The sequence below is a fragment of the Taudactylus pleione genome, unplaced genomic scaffold, assembly GCF_031769625.1.
Source record: "Taudactylus pleione unplaced genomic scaffold, aTauple2 ptg000010l, whole genome shotgun sequence".
NCBI lineage: Eukaryota > Metazoa > Chordata > Amphibia > Anura > Myobatrachidae > Taudactylus > Taudactylus pleione.
The window spans coordinates 8,531,573-8,552,831 of NW_028284413.1; the positions used below are offsets into that span (position 1 = coordinate 8,531,573).

At 45.1% G+C, this 21,259-nt stretch overlaps 1 protein-coding gene across 4 annotated transcripts in view; it reads right to left on the bottom strand.

Moving 5' to 3' along the window:
• CHRNG (cholinergic receptor nicotinic gamma subunit) overlaps nt 1–18,053 on the bottom strand; it is a 42,951-nt gene extending 24,898 nt beyond the window's left edge. The window contains exons 1-5 of one of the 4 annotated variants that reach the window (XM_088467464.1): nt 17,982–18,053; nt 13,987–14,126; nt 7,913–7,957; nt 7,564–7,673; nt 4,138–4,293 (exon numbers count right to left, since the gene is read on the bottom strand). In XM_088467464.1, coding sequence (XP_088323590.1) covers nt 4,138–4,293; nt 7,564–7,673; nt 7,913–7,957; nt 13,987–14,082 — 407 coding nt within the window. In that variant the 5' untranslated portion in view covers nt 14,083–14,126; nt 17,982–18,053. Of the gene's footprint in view, nt 1–4,137; nt 4,294–7,233; nt 7,282–7,563; nt 7,674–7,912; nt 7,958–13,986; nt 14,127–16,891; nt 17,043–17,981 lie in introns of those variants that run through there. The other 3 variants (XM_088467462.1, XM_088467463.1, XM_088467465.1) reach the window with 3 other exon arrangements.
• Between the last annotated feature and the right edge of the window lie 3,206 nt (nt 18,054–21,259).

Sequence of the window (21,259 nt, forward strand, 5' to 3'; positions counted from 1 at the left end):
TACAGTTAACCAAGTGCAGCATTATAGAGGATATTGTTTTTCAGACAAATCAAGTGCTAGATTAGCACATATATCTTTATTGTTGATCAATTATATATTGTTTATAGTGAATGTTTGCCACTATACTGTATGATTTTAATGCATTAACATAGTAAAACATTTTTGTACTTGTAATCACAGTCTGAACATGATGTATTGACTAGGATGCATATCCCAGGTAAAAGGCACATATAGTGCAGTTCCCATATCTAGAGAGGTTTAGCGCTGAATGTTCTATTCCTTGTATTATATGTCAAAAGGGAGGACACCCTTTTATTCAGCAGCTTACCACAATCAACAGATCGGTAGCCAAGTGCGCAGTGTCCATCTATTTTCTACTCAATCCTGGAATAAGAGCAATGGGTGGCAGAGTAAAAAGTGTAATCCCTAGAGGAGGAATTGAGAGCACGCCAGGTGTCAAAGAGATTGGCCTCTTTGACAAATGTAGATAGGGATCTAGAAAGGGGGTCCACACAGGGACCAGTCTGAGAGGCAGTTTTGTCTAAATATGGATTAAGAACACAGTTGAAGTGGGGGCAAAAGATCAATAATAATGTGAACTATAGTCGGGGGGAATGAAGGAGGCAGCAAGGGTCACGGATGTCCCCTGTGTGTGGAGAGGTGCATAATGCAAGAGTAAAAGATTGGTGGATAAAAAGCAACATGAGAGAAAGAGGAAATAAAGAAGGGGTAGGGAAACGTCTTATGAACCAACAATTTATGGCAGAATCACTTGAGGTAAGAAGAGAGCCTCTGTTAGGCTGGAAAGCCGGAAGGGAGCCCGGCGCAGGCAGTCCACCAGGAAAATTAGCTGGTGGAGGGATTCAAGATTAGTTAAGTGTGCCGGGGCCCCGCAGGCCCACCATTCAGTACAAAAGAACAAAAAATACCAAATGTATGACTAAGTACAACAGAGAATCATGCAGTAATAAGTAGCAGTCTTAAAGTACATTCAATAAGAACTAACCTAGTCAGCGTCTACAGAATAACACATGAAAAAATAAAGGGAGGCTCTCGACAGGGTCACCAAGAAATCTAATAAAAAGCAGTTGTATAACCTGAGGTAAGGAGCAGGGGAAATATAGAAACATTATGCAGTAATAGAGGGGTCATATGGAGCAAATATTACCCCATCCAATATTGGTGTAGGAGAGACTGGAACAAGGCTGCTCGTCAGAGAGGAAAGTCAGTCATGACTTAGAGGAGGCTCCACCAGAGGGGAGACCAGACTCCTCTAAGTAGTTTCATAGGTCCTTGTATTCTCAAAGATCTTTGATTAAGATGGTCTTCCCATTGAGGTTGACTATGACTTTGAAAGAAAAACTTCAGCTATATTGGATGCCTTTGTCTCTAAGGGCTTTGGTGAGATCCCGGAATTCTCTTTGCTTGGCTATCGACAGAAGGGCAAGATCTTGAAAGAATTGGAGCTTGGCAGAGTTATGTAGATGTAGGGTTCACCCCTAGTGTAGGTGAGAACAAGGTCCTTGTCCATGAAACTGAGAAAGCGCATGACCACGTCCCAGGGCTTAGGTCTAAGAGCGCGGTATGCTCGTTCCAATGGCAATTGTCAAGAACCAACATAGGGAATCAGGAAAGTGAAGAGACTATAAAGGTAGGTTCTCCTAAGGGCTCTTGGGAAACAGATTCCAGAATGTTACGAATGCGGATATTATGTTTTCAAGTTCTTCATTTTTAGTGCGAAGGTCGGAAAGTTCGGAGATGATATGATCCAAATTCCTACTAGTAATGTTTAGGGCTTTTTGAAAGTCATCCTGGCTTAACTTCAGCTTGGTAATTCTCGCGGCCAGAGACGAGATATCCGATTTCATAGATGCAATGGCTTTATCCAACTTGGTCTCATGCGAGTCTTTGAATTCTGTGATGAGGGAGCAAAAAGCCATTTCTTCCTTGGTGGAAGGGACGGGAGACAAGGGGCCTCTCATGTCCATGATGTCTGGAGAAGGAGGACTCTCGTGCTGAATGGACCTGGTACCCCACGTAAAGTTTTGGGATATGTCTGTACCCCCTTGTTTAGGAGTTTTAGTGGTGGATTTCCGCATGTGGAGAGGGCCAACACAGGTGCGTGATACAAAAACAATACTCTTCAAAACAGATAAGGGGCACCAATGGAATGAGTGAATTGATACATAATAGACTAAGGGGTATAAAACGCAGCAACTAACAGCAAACTAGGGTGAGCATAGGGCACCCAGGGGATGTGGTGGCAGCCCACTAAGTATACATTATATAAATTATTATTAAAACAGCAAAAAAAAGTAAGTAAGGGGGTCAGGGATACTGAAGATAAAACACTTGAGAATACTATGGGTCTCAAAAACATAATGTAGCACAAGTGATTGGTGCTGCAGGGTTGAATGTGCTGAGGAGAGAATACTGGGGTCCAGTTGGACAGGGGAGCACATGTGTTGTATATAGCAGGGGAAGGTGATATTATCTTAATGGGAATCACCACCAGTTAGCCCCGCAACAAATGTTCAGGACCATTGCTTCTGATTAGAACCCAGGCCAGGCCGCAGGAGCTGTCCATGTAAATAGAGGTCATCCAGGTCACTATCCCAAGTGAACCTGAGACTATAAAGGGGAAGGAAGGCTGCAACCTGCAGAGACACAGGAGGTGTCCCCTGGTGAACCAGCACCCAAAACAGCCCCAGGGATCAGCAGGGGGGAGAATTGCAGGGAGTCCACCAGGAGACAGCTGTGGGGTCTGGATGGGAGTTAGGGTATTTCTGCAACAGGATGATGAGTGTAGAGCACTCAGGCAAGTGTAACTACAGCCTTATGAGGTGGGGTACAGAGAGGGGACCCTTGGGGTCCAGCTAAGCCCCCTGTGACAGGAACAGGGCTCCTTTTAATAGCCTGGGACTGGAGACAAGGGCAGGAGCAAGGAGCCTGACAAGCAAAGCTCCAAAATGGCGGGCGTGCTGTGAGGCTCGAGTCATACTTGCCTTCTTTTGAAAAAGCATTTCAGGGAGATTGTGATAGAAACACCTATGAGTGTGGCGGTAAAGTGGGCGTGTACAGCTGCATCTGAGAGGCGTGTCATAAAACTGACTTACATCCACATGTAAACAAGTCCCAAAGTAGTTAGTAAGATCTACTTGTTGATGAAAACACACTGATACTTTTCAAAAAATACATTTAGCCATAGGGATCATTGTGCCTTATATCCAATGCAGGGAAGTATACTAATGATCCCATTTGAATGTATATATCTTTGTTTTTTCTTTTAACATAACAGCTTTAGAATTAGGGAGATTGGCAGACTCTTCAGGGAGACAGGGAGTTTGCTACTATTTCAGGGAGTCTCCCAGACAATGAGGGAGGGTTGGCAAGTATGGCCCGAGTCCTCCTTACCAGGGCTAGGTTTGTCCTTCCTACAGAGAATGGTGGAGCCCTCAGCATCCCAGATGGAGAGCAGGTCAGCGGGAGAGCAGGGCACTACCCGCGGATCGGCTCCAGAGATGGGCGGTAGTCAAGGCAGCCCACGGTTTCCGCGGTGGCTGGTCCCCAAACGTGGGCGGCAGCTGGACGAGCACCGGACGTCAGTCGGAGCAGCCCCGGGAGACACCAACCACATTGGGCCTCTGATTAAGTAAGCAGGCGAGAGGTGAAGCACGCAGAATGGCTTTAAAGGGAGCCAGAGCATGTAAGACGTGCGACCGTTCTCCTGATTGCTATTGCTTTAAAGTAGGGATGAGCGGGTTTGGATTTACTCGGTTCACTCGGTTCTCAAAACGGCATTCTATTGACTATCGGCTAACGTGTTTTGGATAGCCAATAAAATAAATCCGAACTAATCTGAACTTGCAGTAAAGTGGAGATAAGAACCGAGTAAATCTGAACCCGCTCATCCCTACTTTAAAGGAGTTTTTTTTATCATTGGCAATACAAACATGTATGTAAAGTAAAAGCGATATATGCTATCAAATGAAAACCTAATATTTCATGACAGAATGCACTTTGGGATCATAGGAATCAGCATGCACATGGTGATCGCAGGTATAAAAGACTTTCCATTATTTTAATTACATATTTTTTAATTAATATTATTTTACAAATAGTTGACACCAGACTTACTGAAATACCATGGAGCAGTTCTGCCAATCAAAGGGAAAATATGTGACCACAATCGGGCAACTGCTTTGATAGATTGCAGGAGGCAGCCAGTAAATCGAGCCATCCGAAGACACCAATGTGTTGGTATATAGGGCAATATTAAAGGTGCCATCGACACTGCAGAATGGAGAGAAAATATTGCTAAAACATAACAGCAGCTACAATTCATTACATTACCACCACTGCTTTGTTATATAATGTAAACCAATGATGGGATTGTAACAAAGCCATATATTGAAGTACTTAGTACGTTTTTCATATCAGGTGAATGCAAACAATTAGATTTATCACATTATTTTTGAATAATTGTACATCACATATATGGTGCGGATAATCAGTTCTAGAATCTTTGTTTCTTTTTTTGCCATGAGTGTGCTGGCAGAGCTAGTAAATGGTGATATTTAGATCAGGATATGTAAATATGGTATACTGTAGCTAAATTTGAATAATAAATAATAGTACAAATAATAATGACACCTATTGTATCTATATGGTATAATGTATGTTCCTAGACTCTTGTCTGGTAGATACCTAAATCAAACCCTAGATCAAATCAATTCTACCAGACAAGAGTCTCTAGGACCATACATTGTGCCATATAGATAAAATAGGTGTCATTATTTCTACGGTTTGATTTAGGTATCTACTCACATTAATGCTGGACCTGATAGTGAGTCACACGGAAGAAGCACAAAAGCTTATATACAGCAAACAGTGCATGCGATGTAACTTGAAAGAGGCTCTAGGCCTGATTCAGAGCCGGACGCTATTAGCGGACGCTCATTCTAAAAAAGGGGCCGGATATTTAAATTGAGCGCTTGCTCTTTGCGGTGTGTTGACGCCTCTGTGTCTGAGCGAGCGTACGAAAAATGCGCTCGCCATTTTATAAAGACACCCCTTTGCCGTTCGCATCACACGTCATCTCCGGTATTTATTAGATTAATTGGGAACATCGAAAGGCATCTGAACTGCTCGCAGTGCTTGTGGTAAGATTTTCTTTCCCCTAATACTGCGAGCAGTTCAGGCTAAAAGACAACCAAGTGACGTGGTCGATGACGCTCCTTTACTAATTAAGCACTCCCTTTAAACGCCCTTTTGTCCGTTAGGCACGCCTGCGTTCAGATCTCCACTCCCCCGTTTTCAAGCACCTTCCCCTGTTACCACCCACAAACGGTACATTCTGTCACTCAAATTAGCAGCCCCTCGCTGTTTTACGAGCGCACGATTTCCAAGCGCAATGACTATTTTGTGCATGCGCATTACAACCCATACGCATGCACAGTTGTGCGAACATCGCTCAGAGCGAACGAGCAGCCGCTTACGAGAGGCTCTGAATCAGGCCTTCTGTGTGCAGCCGATTCTATGTCTGTGAAATGGCCATTTTTGGGTTTCAACTTAGCGGCTACCTTGTGAATGCATGCATGAGATCTGGCTAGTGGGAGTGTTGTGGGCATCTGGCCAGAGTTCCGTGCAATGGGCCAGATTAAGGGCCATATGGACCTGGGGCTGAAAATCTTCAAGGGCCTACTATGAGAAGCAGAGGAGGATGTGTGGCTAGCGCTGTTTGGGTGTGGCCAGTGCCATATGGGCATGTCCACCCCCTACACTGTCAGGCCCACTGTCTTCCTCAATATGTAAAAGTATATAATTTATGGCTGACCGTATGGGCAGCTGGTGGCTGGTCAATATCATGCTGCCAAGATGATGGTCTTATTTTTATGTGGAGGCCTGGAGCTGTAGCTCCATCCACCCCATTGTTAATCTGGCCCCTGACGTGTGAATGCTGCCAAAACGGCTCTTTCTGACAAATCTTTTGCACCCAGCATGGGGTCGGTGTAATGAGCGATGACGGTGCGAGTATATGCATTTAGCCATATGGATATAATAGCATTAGCATAAGGTAGTACATTTGGCTGCCAGGGCCCTCCACACTTGCAGACACTTTGTGCGTCACTCAGGTTCATAGTAAGGACAATAAATTATAGATGTAAATGTCAACATGTTGCCAGTCATGCCTAATGCATGACTGGCAATGCTACATGACTGGCAATGCTACAGTCATTTCATGATTAGAATTTTTTGATTCTTGTCCCCAAAACTGGGAACATAAGTTTTTGGGCAGCTGATAAAACAAGGGCCCTGATTCAGACCCACTCGCAAGCGGCTGTCCGCTCGCAAGTTGGTCGATGTTGTGCTCTGCGCATGCGCACGACGGCGGGAGCTCCGTCGTGCGCATGTGCCAGACGCGACGAGTGAAGGACTTTCCTTCGCTCGTTGTGTCTGATCAAAGGGGGCGTGCTGTCGATGTTGATTGACAGCACGCCCCCTTTGGCGGGCGTGCCGGGGGCATGCCTCCCTGATAGAGCCAAAATCAGTCCGGGGCTTGCGGTTGAAAACCTCAACCGCAGGCTCCGGCTCGCAGTTTCGATGGTCGCGATGGTCACGACCATCGCGGCCATCAAATTGCACGCTCGTATAGGCTGTGGGTGGTGACCCACAGCTATACGAGCGTCCAGGAGGACGCGCCATTAAAGTTTATGGAGGGCGGCCCTCATTCAGAGCGTGCGCTCTGCTCAGAGCGTACGGCTCTGAATGAGGGCCAAGGTTTCTTCCACCTACTGTTGCACAGATAGGATGTGGTGGAGTTGGGGCCATGTAGTTAGTGCCGGATTAACAACAGGATGGCATGGGGCGGTCGCCCAGGAACCCCCACACATGAGGAGGCTCACACACATAGCTACATCATCAGTGTAGAGGGCACTGTGGCATATGTGAACTGGGGGTTCAGTGTGGCATAATGTGAGCTGGGGACCCTACGGTGTGATTCACACATTTGTGGCGCTGGGAGGATTTATACATTACACTTTTTAATAAAATCATATTCATAGTTTTATTGGTAGGGGCCCCCAAAAGTTAGTTGCCCTGGGGCCCCCACAAACCTTACTCTGGCCCTGTATGGACTGCTGAATGAAGGGAGTAGGGGAGCAAATGTAAGTTCAAAGCTGTAGACGACTACTTTTAGAACCTAAGGTTAACATTCTCTGGAATCTTACTGACTTGTTTTCTAGGCCAACGTCTGGGAGCCACACCATGGTGGAGGGGATGCGTGTGGGGGACTGGTGTGTGTCATACATGAATAAGGGGTTTCTTCCACCTACTGTTGCACAGATAGTATGTGGTGGAGTTGGGGCCATGTAGTTAGTGCCGGATTAACAGGACGGCAAGGGGCGGTCGCCCAGGACCCCCCACACATGAGGAGGCTCACACACATAGCTACATCACCAGTGTAGAGGGCACTGTGGCATATGTGAACTGGGGGTTCTGTGTCAAAGCTGTAGATGACTAGTTTTAGAACCTAAGGTTAATATTCTCTGGAATCTTACTGACTTGTTTTCTAGGCCAACGTCTGGGAGCCACACCATGGTGGAGGGGATGCGTGTGATTTCAATGCCACTGTAATTATTGGGATTCCAACTCAGGCGATAATCTTTCCATTGCTGAAATAACAGGGAAAATGATAGTTATAAAACAAGTTAGAAATCCTGAACTATAGAATGCTGCTAATTAACTAAATAAATTAGTCAGTTTCGTGTAATGTCAAAGGTCTGTTTTCAGAGCATTAGTGTCATATGAGGATCGTCAATAACAATCAACAATGGAGTCACATGGAAGATGCAAAGGTTACAGCGCCCCCTACATGGAGAAGTTACATTTTCTTTGTATTTAATGTACATACCATTTCAACCCAGACATTGGTGGTCAAGGCCTCTTTTTTCTCATTCTGTAATTTACAACAGAGAATAATTACATAGCTGCACTCTAAAAAGACATTAAGCCTTGATGGCTCAGCAACTTAGTAGTCATTAATGTCTCTATGAATGATGAGTTAGACATATTATATTCCTATGATGTTTTGTCAACAATGCAGTCTCATTTAAATTTGTTTAGTATCCATTAATCATACCTCATAACTTAGCAGAGCATAAAAAGGACACAGAAGAAAGGGTCAGTAGTACACGCAAGGGGGTTATTGAGTACCCAGAACCCCCCCCTGACAGACTGGAGTGCAGGCACCATGTTCTTAAAGCCCTGCCCTCTCTTGGCAAATTGTGGTGATTCGCGGGTCAATATGGAGGAGGAGCCAGTATGATGCAATTTAATTAGAATCAAGTCAATTTGGCCCCTCCCCCTCCTGATTGACTCGCAAATCACGGCATTTTGCTGTGAGGGCGAGGGGTCTAATTACATTGTGCTAGGGATGGACATCAGAAGCCCACCATCAAATGATGGCTGGGCTTCCACCTTTGAAACTTTCGATGTGATGGTAACTAACCATCACATCAAAAGAATTTGATGGTTAAAACTATTTAAATAATTAGTGGCGGGGGGCAGAGACTCTGTGAACAGGGGTGGAGCCTCGTGGCACCCCTGTTCACATCACTGTGGGTGCGTGCCCAGCACTCTCCAAGATGCTGGGCTGCCCCCAGGCTCTCCCTATACAGAGGATACCGTGCGCCTATAGAATAGATACCGTGCACAAATAGATTCCTGGGTGCCGGAATGCAGGGGGTGAAAAAGGGCTGACTCGCAGTGGCTTGGGGGCTGCAGATTCAGAAAATGGCCATCCAAAAATGGCCACTGCCAAGGAGGAGACAGATGCTAGAGGTCCTTACTGGACCTCTAGTGTCTGTCTCCTCCTTGGCGTCGGCCATTTTTGGATGGCGATTTTCTGCAGATTCCATGTGGACTAGCCGTCCGCATGGACTCTGCTAAAAACGGCCATCCAAAAATGGCCGCCGCCAAGGAGGAGATAGATGCTCAAGGTCCTATTGGACCTCTAGTGTCCGTTTGACCAGCGCAATGCAAACAGCGTTTCAAGAAGTGCCGGGAGAAGACACTGAAAGCTGCATCTTCTCCCGTGAAACCCCCTGGCAACAAGCATAAACCCCATGGCAATGAGCATGAACCCCATAGCAACGAGCATAAACCCCCATAGCATAAACCCCCATAGCAACGAGCATGAAACCCCCTGGCAACAAGCACGAAACCCCCTGGCAATGAGCATAAAACCCCTGACAATGAGCAGGTCATTTTAAAATAATTACAAGCCTTACTGTGGGGCATAAACTAGTGTTGGGCAAATATGTAAGTGGCACTTTGGTAATAGGCATTACAATGTGTGGCAAAATGTGTAATGGGCATTATGGTGTGTGGAATAATGTAAGTCACTATACCAGGGACGTTTGAGTAGTGCACTGCCTTATGGAGGAGCAAGGACAAAATCCAGGTCCGGGAAGGGAGGGGGCACAAAATTGCTGCCTTGCACCGGGTGACAGATATCCTAGTTTCGGCCCTGATATAGCGCAGCATATTCCGTTTCGCTTTACAATTGTAAGCATTAATAGAACAAAACTGGGTAATAACAGACAGATATATAGGTAGGAAGGCCCTGCTCGCAAGCTTACAATCTATAGGATATACATAGATGGAAACACCCCCCCCCATAAAAATCCTGCGTTTGCCCCTGAGGGTGGTGCTATGGAGGTGCTAGGCATGCCCCTTAAGGTGTGTACACACTGGGCGATAAAGTGGACGACTGAACGATAACGATATCGTTATCGTTCAGTCGTCCACTTTATCGTCCATTTTTAACCCCAAAACGATGAACGATAACGACGACGCACTTTCCCGCGGGTCGTTCGTCATCATCGTTCATCGGGCTGACATGCAGGCCAACCTGACGATCTCGTCAGGTTGCTGCATGTTGGGGAATGGGGGAGAGAGCCCAGCGCTGAACGATATCGTTAATGATATCGTTCAGCGGCTGTGCTCAATGTCATGAACGACATGGAGCACAGCCTGCCAGGGACAACACTACACGATATCGCTCAGGGAGCATATCGTGTAGTGTGTACGCACCATTACTCGTATCTTCCTCGTAAAGCCCCCGTTCATTGCTGTACACCTCATAATGGCCTATACAGAACAGCAGAGAATGGGACATAGATGCACAGACAAAAGTGTCTGTCCTTAGGACAGCGGGACATAACCCTCAAATTGGCACTGTCCAGTCTACATAGGGACAGTTGGGCGATATGCATTATTGCAATAATTAATGCTGCAGAAGTTACATATAATTTCTTTATATTTAGTTTATAATTTTAGTAAAGAGTAACACAAGACAAAATAGCAGGCTTTTTATTCAAAGCAACTGAGGCATGGGGACAGGGTATGTATAGCAAAAGCATTGCAAGCTCAGAATGGCAATCATTTATGGCTCCTTACATAGCATTGCATTTAGGTGAAGAAGGTGAACTGAAATACAACCAGCAATCAACACATAGATTATATCTGTCTTATGTAATCACATGTTTTATTGGTTGCTATGTTCTAGTGGAAATAGTATTTGCCCCTGTATGTCCTTAGTTTTGGGCTTAAACATTGGCAGCTATTTATTCTTAATCGGTATATTATTATTTCAGTAAAGTCAAAATTAATTTTTGGTAAATTATTTTACAATATTAGGGTAGGACCACTCCTACTGGCACATCTCTTGGTAGCCCAGTAGAGACCTTGCAGGTGATATGAGCTTTGCAGGAGGCAGGACAGCTCAATAGTCAGCCCAGGTCGGACTCAGGCGCACCAGCACAGAAATCTATGACAGAAGACAGATAGGAAGACTGGAATCCACAAAGGAGACACTGAGCAGGCAATGAGGCCATTGTGTGTCAGGACAAGAGGTTACAGTGGGGTTAAAGTGGTCTGGAACGAGGCGGAACTGCGTTCTGTCACTTCTATTTGGAGACTGAACCAGTTCCACCTCCTGCGACCCACCTTTGCCCGGCACCACAGGGAGGCTCCATTTGCCGGGTGCCCGCTGATATTTTGTTACCAGCGGATGCCCGGCTCTCTCCCCGCAGTGCCAGCGGCAGCCAGAGGCTGTAGCTCACTCTCGAGCTCCGTCTTCTGGCTGCGCTCCCCCCACCGGCACTATGGGAGAGACGTCATGACGTCTCTTCCATAGTTCAGAGCACTTGGAGCAGCCAGGCGGACCAGAGGCACGCAGGAGTGGGGCTTAAGGTAAGTATTGTTTGTTTTTTGTTTTTTTGTAAGCGGCACAATAGGGGGCACTACTTACTGGGGTCATTACTATGCGGTATTACTATTGGGGGCGCTAATATAGGGGGGCATTACTGAAAGGGGCACCACTCCTGGGGGCACTGCATAAGACACACCACTCCTGGGGGCACGGCATAAGGGGAACCACTACTGGGGTCACTGAATAAGAGACACTATCACTGTGGGCACTGCATAAGGGGTACTACCACTACTAGAGGCACTGCATAAGAGACACCACTACTGGGGGCACTGCATAAGGGGCACCACTATTGGGGGCACTGAATAAGGGGCACTATCACTGTGGGCACTGAATAAGGGGCACTATCACTGTGGGCACTGCATAAGGGGCACTACCACTGTCGGCACTGCATAAGGGGTACTACCACTACTGGGGGGACTGCATAAGGGACACCACTACTGAGGGCACTGCAAAAGGGACACTACCACTACTGGGGGCACTGCATAAGGGGCACCACTACTGGGGGCACTGCATAAGGGGCACCACTACAGGGGCACTGCATCAGGGGCCACTACAATGGACATTGCATTTGCATAAGGGGCACTACTACTGTGGGTATTATGTGTAAGGGGCACTACTGCTGTGGACAATGTATAAGGGGCACTACTACTGTGGGCATTGTGTATGAGGGACACAAATGTGGGCAAGTGTAAAAGGGGCACTGGTGTGTGTCATACATGAATAAGGGACACTACTAAGTGGTGTAATGTGAATCAGGGGTGAATCTGTGTGGTGTAATTTGAATTGGGAATACTATTGTGTGACCACTGCCTTTTCTTTTGAGACCACGCCCCTTTTTTTCGCTGCGCATTGTCCCTTTTTTTAAAAAGCGCCGAGGGAGGGGGGTGAGTTCCACCACTTCTCTAGGACCACTTTAAGCACTGGTCAGGACAGACTCAGTTAGGAGCTGAAGAGATACATTGAGAGACAGCAGTTGTTGAGAGAGGGAATGTAGTCATAATGTTGACATTGATTGCGCCAGTGGAGGGGTAGGGTCAAGCACTAGGGGAAGGGTTACGCCTAGGTAATTTTAAAATGGATTTAATAAGTATATACTAACATACAGGTATGGGAAACAACCTCCCAGGCTTGTCTGCTAAACAATGTACATACTTATTAAATCCATTTTAAAATTACCCATTGTTACCAGTATTTTCATAACATGGTGATCCATACACACTGCTAGGGCCACATACCCCCACCCACTCCATGACAGAATTGGGCAGAGGAGAAGACCAGCAGAGATGGAGTTATTTGGGTGAGTACATTTCAACCACCACTCTGCAAAACATAGTGTCTAGAAGGTGATACTGTCCCTATCATTGTTATCAAAGGTGCTGGTGCACGGAGTGGCGTTTTTGGAGAAGGTGGAAAAGGTGGACCCGGTGTGTGAATCTAAGATATCCCAAGATAACTGAACTGTAGTACTATTCAACTGATTTTGTGACATTGGATTACAATATATCCAGATATAAGACTGGACTTTAAGGACTTTAAATCAAAGACAGTGGGACAACATAAGGATATATCACAGGATTTGTTGGAACAACATTACAGTGCTGTGTGGAGACAGTGAGGATCGTGGAAGTTTTATTCTCCTGGGAGATATTTCTCCATCTACATCTATTATACTATATAAATTTTAATTGATCCAATCCTTATTAGCAATTCTACTTAAATTGCATTTTTGATTTTGATATTGATTGCCTTACCAAATAACACTTGTCTGAGACTTATGCAGCACAGTGACTGATAGAGTGCAAGCTATACATCATTATAGACTGGACGAGCGCCGCAATTTTTCTGATATTGTGTAGAGGGCCTGATTCAGACCCGGTCGCAAGTGCTCGCAACCGGGTAGATGTTTGCCCACTGGGCATGCTCACGATGGAGCCGGCTCCATTGTGCGCATGCGCGAGACCCGGCTAGCAACAGGTGCTCCTTCGCTCCGTTTGTGGGTGGTCCCACTGACATCACCAGTGATGTCAGTGGGAGAGCTTCCGGCTCTATTAGAGCCAGAAGGTCTCTGGGGCTTGCGGCCACGAGACCCTACCACAAGGGTCTCGTCGCAAGCCCGATGGTCGCGATGGTCTTGACCATCGCGACCATCAACCTGGCCGCTCGCTATAGCTGTGGGTGGTCACCCACAGCTATGCGAGCGGCCAGGAGGCCGCTACAACAACAAAAAAAATGCCCTGATTCAGAGTGAGCGCTTTTCAGAGCGTCCGTCTCTGAATCAGGGCCAGAGTGCACACTGCATGATAAAGAGTATGGCAAATTATAGTGTGGGCATGACTACATCACAACAGGACCATACATCAGATAGCTAGGCTGCACCTAACACCTCTGTTCTAAACATGTGCATGCCACACACTGTACACCAGTGGCAGGTGCATGCAGTACCCATTCACAGCTATTCTTCTTGCACAGAGCAGCAATGAACATATCATATATCTGGGATAATCCCCATGTTTCAATGGGTGAGACAAAGGTGCCAAGTGCTGGGGCAACAGGACAGGGCCCTCACATCAGTAACATCTAACCTGGGATAGTTGGGGAGGTATGATTAAGAAATAAAAGATCAATGAGATCCCATTCATACTTTATAGTTAGGATTTATACAACAGATCGTTTTCTAGCTTAAGAGACATTACAAGCAGATATACACATACCAGGGAAATAAGATTGGTAAGGGTAAGTTTTATGCTGACACTTATAATGTCACCATCTTTTTCTGCTGGACGCAAGTTCTTGTTATAGTCCTTCATCAGATCATTCAGGAGCTTCTCCTCACCATTGTGAGACAGGACAGCTGGGAAACAGAGAGATGATGGCATCATATTAGGGTCACAGGACCTGGCATATTCCTAATGTGCATCTTCTGTATACATTGACCACTATCCTGCAAACTATTTTACATTTGTTATACAGGTTTGGGTTCTATTTTCCAGAGTGCTTTATACTTTAAAGTTTTTCCATCATTTGTAGAACTGTGTCTAAACTATATTAATACACATATAAACAATCTCATATCTTTCCCCATATTGCCCCTGGCATTCCCCTATGTATAAAATGACTAAAGTGTATAGCAGGGCTCCTCATAGTAAATTTGGAGAGAAATACCTTATGAACTTAAGGGGGTGTGGGTCCTGGGAATGAGGGGTTCCCAGCAATGAGAGCAGGGTGGTGACCTCTATTGAGCGCGCCAAGACTGTGCATGCCCAGAAGTGGGCTCATATTTGCCTACTTTTGAAAAAGCATTCAGGGAGATTGTGAAAGCAGCACCTATGAGCGCGGCGGTAAAGTGGACTGTACTGCTACATCTGAGAGGTGTGTCATAAAATTGACTTTTATCCATACATAAATGAGCCCCAAAGCAGTTAGTAAGATCAACTTGCTGATTAAAACATTCTGATACTTTTCAGAAAATGCATGTAGCCATAGGGATAATTGTGCCTTATAACCTATGCAGGGAAATGATACTAATGATCCCATTTGAATGTATCTATCTTTGTTTTTTTTTTATATATCAGCTACATAATCGGGGTAAGGTGCAATCAGGGAGATTACTACACTTAAATTTACTAAAGTGAGAGTTTTTAGAAGAGAGTTTTAAAAGTGATGTTGCCCATAGCAACCAATCAGATTCTAGCTATTATCTTCTAGTGCTAGTTAAATGTTAAATGCTAGTTAAATGTTAAGTAGAATCTGATTGGTTGCTATGGCAGGGGCGTCTTAAGAGAGGAGGGGGCCCGTGTGCACTCCCTGTGCGGGGCCCCCTCCTCTCTCCCTGGTGGCCGGCAGCTGACTGACGTGGCTAGCCAGCCACCGGAGCCTTAGTAGACTCCGGGCACTAGAGTGTGCTCGGAGTCTACTGCGCATGCGCAGAACGCCGGACAATGTCCGTGGTGGCCATTTTTCTGGCGTTCTGTGTATGCGCAGTAGAGTCCGGGCACACTCACCATTTTCCGGTGTTCTGAGCAGCGCAGACACCTGACGTGGGACCATGGACAGGTAAGTCTAAAATAATATGGGTGCAATGTGTGCTGTGCGGGGGCCCCCTGGACCTGGGGGCCCGTGTGCCCCGCACACACTACACCCATTATTGATACGCCACTGTGCTATGGGCAACATCACTTTTAAAACTCACTTGTAAAAACTCTCACTTTAGTAAATTTACCCCTCAGACTCTTCAGGGAGTCAGGGAGATTGCTACTATTTCTGGCAGTCTCTCTGACAATCAGGTAGAGTTGGCAAGTATGCCTCAGCTCTGAGCGAGGGCCCCCCGAGAATACAATGTTGTAACCCAGCCCCCACCCTGATTTTTGTGAGGGTTCGGCAATGCACTTTTCTACCTTGCGTCTGTGTATATGAGTAAAACACCAAGAGGCAGCCATATCTATGATTTACTATTCCCTAACTCTCAGAACTACAGAAATGACAATGATTTACTTTTCTAGCTCTGTATTTCTACAACAGTGCACAAAGAAAAACATTTGAAGGTTGTAAACTAAAGGGATTGGCAAATAGCATATCGGAGTCTCTTTATTAAGAGATCACAGAGATAAAAATGTGTCTTTTCGAATATCAGCTGACCGGCGACAATGGCCAGCAGCGATAACAGCCATTAATTGCTTGCCAGGAACGTTAGGTGTCAAGGAGCACATGCCCAAGGCAAATTATTGGATCTGGAAGCCCGGACTGAGGCCTACAATTCTAGCTCCAGATTGAACAAAATTTTAGCACACAAAAAAATAGATATGAGTAAATTATGTGTGTTCAAAAATTCAAGAACACAAAAAATATAAAATGGTTGCATAATAGCATATAAAAATATAAAATGGTTGCATAATAGCAAGCGATAACCTTAATCAGAAGGATGGGTTTGATAAACTGGCAAAAGCCCTAAATTTCATAAAAATTTAGTTTTTGCAGGATTTAGGGCTTTGTGTCTTTGATAAGTAGATTCCATAAGCTTGAAATATTAGCCCGTCAGATAGCCACACCTGCTTTTTCCTACAGTAGGGGGTGTATTTACTAAAGTACGGGTTTTTAAAAGTGGAGATGTTGCCCATAGCAACCAATCAGATTCTAGCTAGTATCTTCTAGAAAGCGCTAGTTAAATGTTAAGTAGAATGTGATTGGCTGCTATGGGCATCATCTCCACTTCTAAAACCTGCACATTAGTAAATATACCCCCTATCTCTTGATTCTTCCTTGCTGTTAAAAAATATATTGTTTATTTTACTTTACTCTTTGATATAAGACAGTGGATGTTCATATTACCACACAAATTATTTCTAAATGTACACAGTGATACATAATCGTTATGTATGCACATAGCATCTTCATACTGGACATTGCACATCTTTAGTATAAGCATCCGGTCATTCTAAATGCAACCAGTCCCACTGAAAAATAATTCTAGATTAGAGCTTCCAGCATTTTTATCTATCAACATGATATCAGTGAGTCTAAACTATAGACAATATGTATACACAGTATTATTCTAACTATAAATACTATGATCATTGTTAATATTGTAACACAATTTAAGCAACTTATTACTGATTGTACCTTTAATAATGAACAGCGTACTGTCAGTTTCTATTTTTTAAAAGAGTAGTGAAGAGTCTGGGGAGGTCCCTACCTGTGAAGCACAGAGAGAGTAACACAACCACGCTGTCCATGCTTGTAACTCATAGCCACTGTGTGGAGTCGATTAAACCTTCCTGCAATGTCTGGAATGGTTATTTTAGGGACTGACCAGGCCTCTGGGACACTAACACCAGCTGTCCTAGGAATAGTCAGCTGTTGATACCAAAGAGGACAATGGGAAATAACAATGTTCTACATTACTGAGCAGTAGTGATCAGGAGCATGTGCTGACAGCAGAGGGCTGCATTGTATTGCAAGAATTGGACACTGCAGAGAAGATCACTGACTATGATTGTGTGGCAAGGGAAACTGGACCAAACACATAAATTAGCCTTACTTTTAGAAGTAATAAGGACACTTATATATGTTAGCTTGAAATAAATTTACAACGAGTATAATTGCAATTATTGTAATTATAAAATGGAGCAGCTGTGTTACTGGCAATGTCATTTGTATCAGGGTGATGCAAATATCTTCTATGGAAATTAGCACTTCATACTTATACACTTACAGTACACACATGTTTTATTGAATAAATATCACTGCAACTACAGGGGAATAGCACACAAGCCAGACTGGAATTGTGGGTATAAGGATATTGATGAAGAATATAAAGTACAGTCAGGTGCATAAATATTGGGACATTGGCAGAATTTTCATATTTTGGCCTATGTTCACCACCACAATGGCTTTGAAATGAAACAAACAAGATGTGCTTTAACTGCAGACTTTCAGATTTAATTTGAGGGTAATTACATCCAAATCAGGTGAATGGTGTAGGAATTACAACGGTTTCTATATGTGCCTCCCACTTTTTAAGGGGCCAAAAGTAATGGGACAAACTAAACAATCCTAAATCTAACTTTCACTTTTTAATACTTTGTTGCAAATCCTTTGCAGGCAATTACAGCCTGAAGTCTGGAACTCAATGAGATCCAAGGTTTCAGGGCACAGATGCCCCTTTGTCAAGGTAAAGAGGTGAGAATCAAAGAATGAGTGAAAAGCTTACCTTAATATAGATGTAGAAGCCCGCCATCCATGCAGAAAGACCGAGGCGGATGGACTCGCTAGTTTGTTCAGCGCGTCTCACTTGGATGACGTCACTGAGCCCGGAGTGTCACATTGCTATAGTAGATAAGGACGCTACCCGGTCTGACAGCGCATCTCCATTTAGACAAAGATAGCTGTAAACAAAGCACCAAGAATTAAAAAGAAGAGGTCCCCTGTGTTAAAAGAAGCTGCAATCCAACAGAAGGCAGAAGTCTGAATGAAAATATATATAGAGTACACACAAAAACTATAGGTATTACCTAACATAAATGACTGTAATAAAAATGACTGTAAAAAAAATAGGAACAATCATTTAAACTAATAATATTGAGCATGATCATGCTGGCTCCGATTTATAATGGTGCTGGGTGTGTGGGTCCAGGGGGCGCCCACACCGCAAACCCTGCACCCATAGTATTACTTACCTCTCCGGGGTACCACGTCGGTGCGGGGGTCCGGCACTGTAAAAACGACTGGAAAATTGTTGCCGCGGCCATTTTCCCGTCGTTTGCACATGCACAGTACAGGGAAAATGGCCACCGAGGCCTTTTTCCCGGTGACCTGCGCTTACTCTATAGCCTCTGGGCCCAGAGTCTATAACTCTGGCGCTGGCCACGAACAGCTCAGTGTGCTGCCGGCCGCCGGACAGAGATGACTGCACACGGGTCCCTTCCTCTCTAGAAATGCCCCTGGTTGGACAGCTCATTGGTGGCCATTCATAATGTGCTGTCAACAGTTCCTGGTTTAAATGGGGCACCCTGAGTGCTGATAGACTGGGTGAGACATGTGACCGAGTGTTGGGAGCTGGATAGACAGAATAGATCATGTGGTATAGTCCTAAATGGCAGGGCCATGATGCAGAACAGCAAGAACTGCCGGAACTGCCGGGAGTGGAACTCCAGCCACATTTACAGTTAAGCGACCACAGGTTTCAGTGATGCCACAGACGGGCAGTGGGGGCATAGATAGCAGTCAGGTGACTTGGTAATGGGGACCTGTACCCTGATGTGTGACATATAGCCCCCATTCCCACCACTCTGCGGGCGTGACCAGAGCTCCCCGAGTTTTGGTACTCTAGGATGAAATTATTTTTATTATTATTATTATTATTATTATTATTATTATTATTATTATTATTATTATTATTATCATCTTTTATTCATAAGGTATCACAAGGGTTCCATGTCTGTCATTCTGCACATGCACAGAATGACACCAGAGGGACTTCTGGGTCATAGACTCTCTTACAGAGAGAGCTGTCCTCTGTGGTTTGGTTCATGCATACAGGGATAACTCACGCCGGCATGCATGCGAAGAGTGGCGGGATACATCTCATCCGGAATGCAATGCTTCATGCATCCTGCCCAATGAGAGAAGAGGGTAGAGACTGCAGAGTTTAAAATAAAGATGGGAAGCTAAAATTAGTTATAAGGGCACACCCGACGGTCTGGGGATATATTTACTAAATTGCATATTTATAGAAGTGGAGATGTTGCCCATAGCAACCAATAAAATTCTAGCTATTATCTTCTAGAAGGTAGTAGATAAGTAAGTAGAATATTATTGGTTACTAATTTACTATGGGCAACATCTCCACTTCTATAAACCTGCACGTGTGAGAGTGGGAAGTGGTGATCAGTGATCAGGGTAGGTGGCAGTCATTGCCAATGTCAAGAGGGCGGGATGGAGCGACGAGGTTAAGAGCTTTGTAGATAATGTTTACCATGTTTTGTTTTTTTTTAAATTGTGTACTTTTTTATTGAACATTTCAAGAGAACAAATAAAAACACAATAGCAAACCAAAGCAAACAATAAGATGGAATTGACATCATGCAACCAACATAGATATCTTGATCCCCCTCTAGGACTAGTGGACGAAGACAATACTGGTCATATATATATATTAAAAAAAGGAACTACAACAAAAATATATGTAACTACAAACAAAGATACACACTACACAATTCCATATAAAGATCTTGAAAGTCTGAAAATTAAAGGATTAGGGTTCAGGACTATCCAGGAAGCAGGGGTTAAAGTGGGCTGGAACGGGGTGTACCTCTAATGGTAGGTGGAACTAGTTTCACCTCCACCACGTCCCTGCACAGAAGTCCCACAATCTGTCTGGCGGTGGCCGCCAACCTCTCCTTGGTTTCTCCATGTTCCGCCTAATCCTCCGCCCTTGATCCGACCCTACTGTGTCTGTGGCGCTAGCCTGCGTCCTGGCGTATGTGACCTCATGCCATCACCGCCACTGCATAGTGCACTGAGAAGCCACGAAGAGGTGCGGGTGCAGGGCAGGCACGAAGATGCAGGCACAAAGGTAACCTGCTGATAGAGGGACATGGGGGGTAATAAGCTGCTAGTGGGAGAGGAGACAGTGGCAGGGAGCTGCTGCTAGAGGGACAGGGGGTATAAGCTGCTGATGGGAGAGGAGACAGGGGCAGAGAGAGGCTGCTAAAGGGACCTGGGAGGGTATAAGCTGTTGGTATGAGAGGAGACAGGACAGGGAGCTGCCGGCGGGGGACACAGGGGCAGGGAGCCGTTGGTGGGGGGCGCTGGGGCAGGGAGCTGCTGGAAGGAGACAAGGGGGGTAAGCTTGAGAGACACAGGAGGATGGTGTCAGGGTGAAGACACAGAAATTGTGCTAATGAGATGTAAGGGGGGTTGATGCTTGTGAAACACAGGATGATGGTGCTGAAGAGACGGTGAGACGATGGCGTTGGAGAGACGCACGGGGGAAGAAGCTGGTGATACGCAGGCAGGATGGCGCTGATAAGTAGCAGGGGGGTGGGACTGTAGAGATGCAGGGGATGAAGCTGAAGAAACATAGGAGGATGTTGTCTCTCCAAGATGTTTGATCAGGGAAGTTCACATTTTGACCTACCCCAAAACGTATATTGCTATGTATTATCTAGTTGAACCTCTTGTATGAAGATGAAATATTATTCCTACCCAAACAGGTGACTACTGTATCACGTGATCTCCTACAGTATATGCATACTGAATACTGGCTCAAGACACTGTCTGCCTAGGTAGGGTCAATTTCTTCAGAGGTTCCTCATTTCAGAGAAACCAACATATAGGTAAGAAAAGAATCAATCAAAGGCAATACATAAGGGTTGCAAAAAAACATGGGGCTCCAAGTGACATGGCCCCATAAAAAAACTCAGAGGCACAGTAGAAAAACAATTAAGAGTTACACTGATGATATAGAACATATTTTTTTATTTTTAA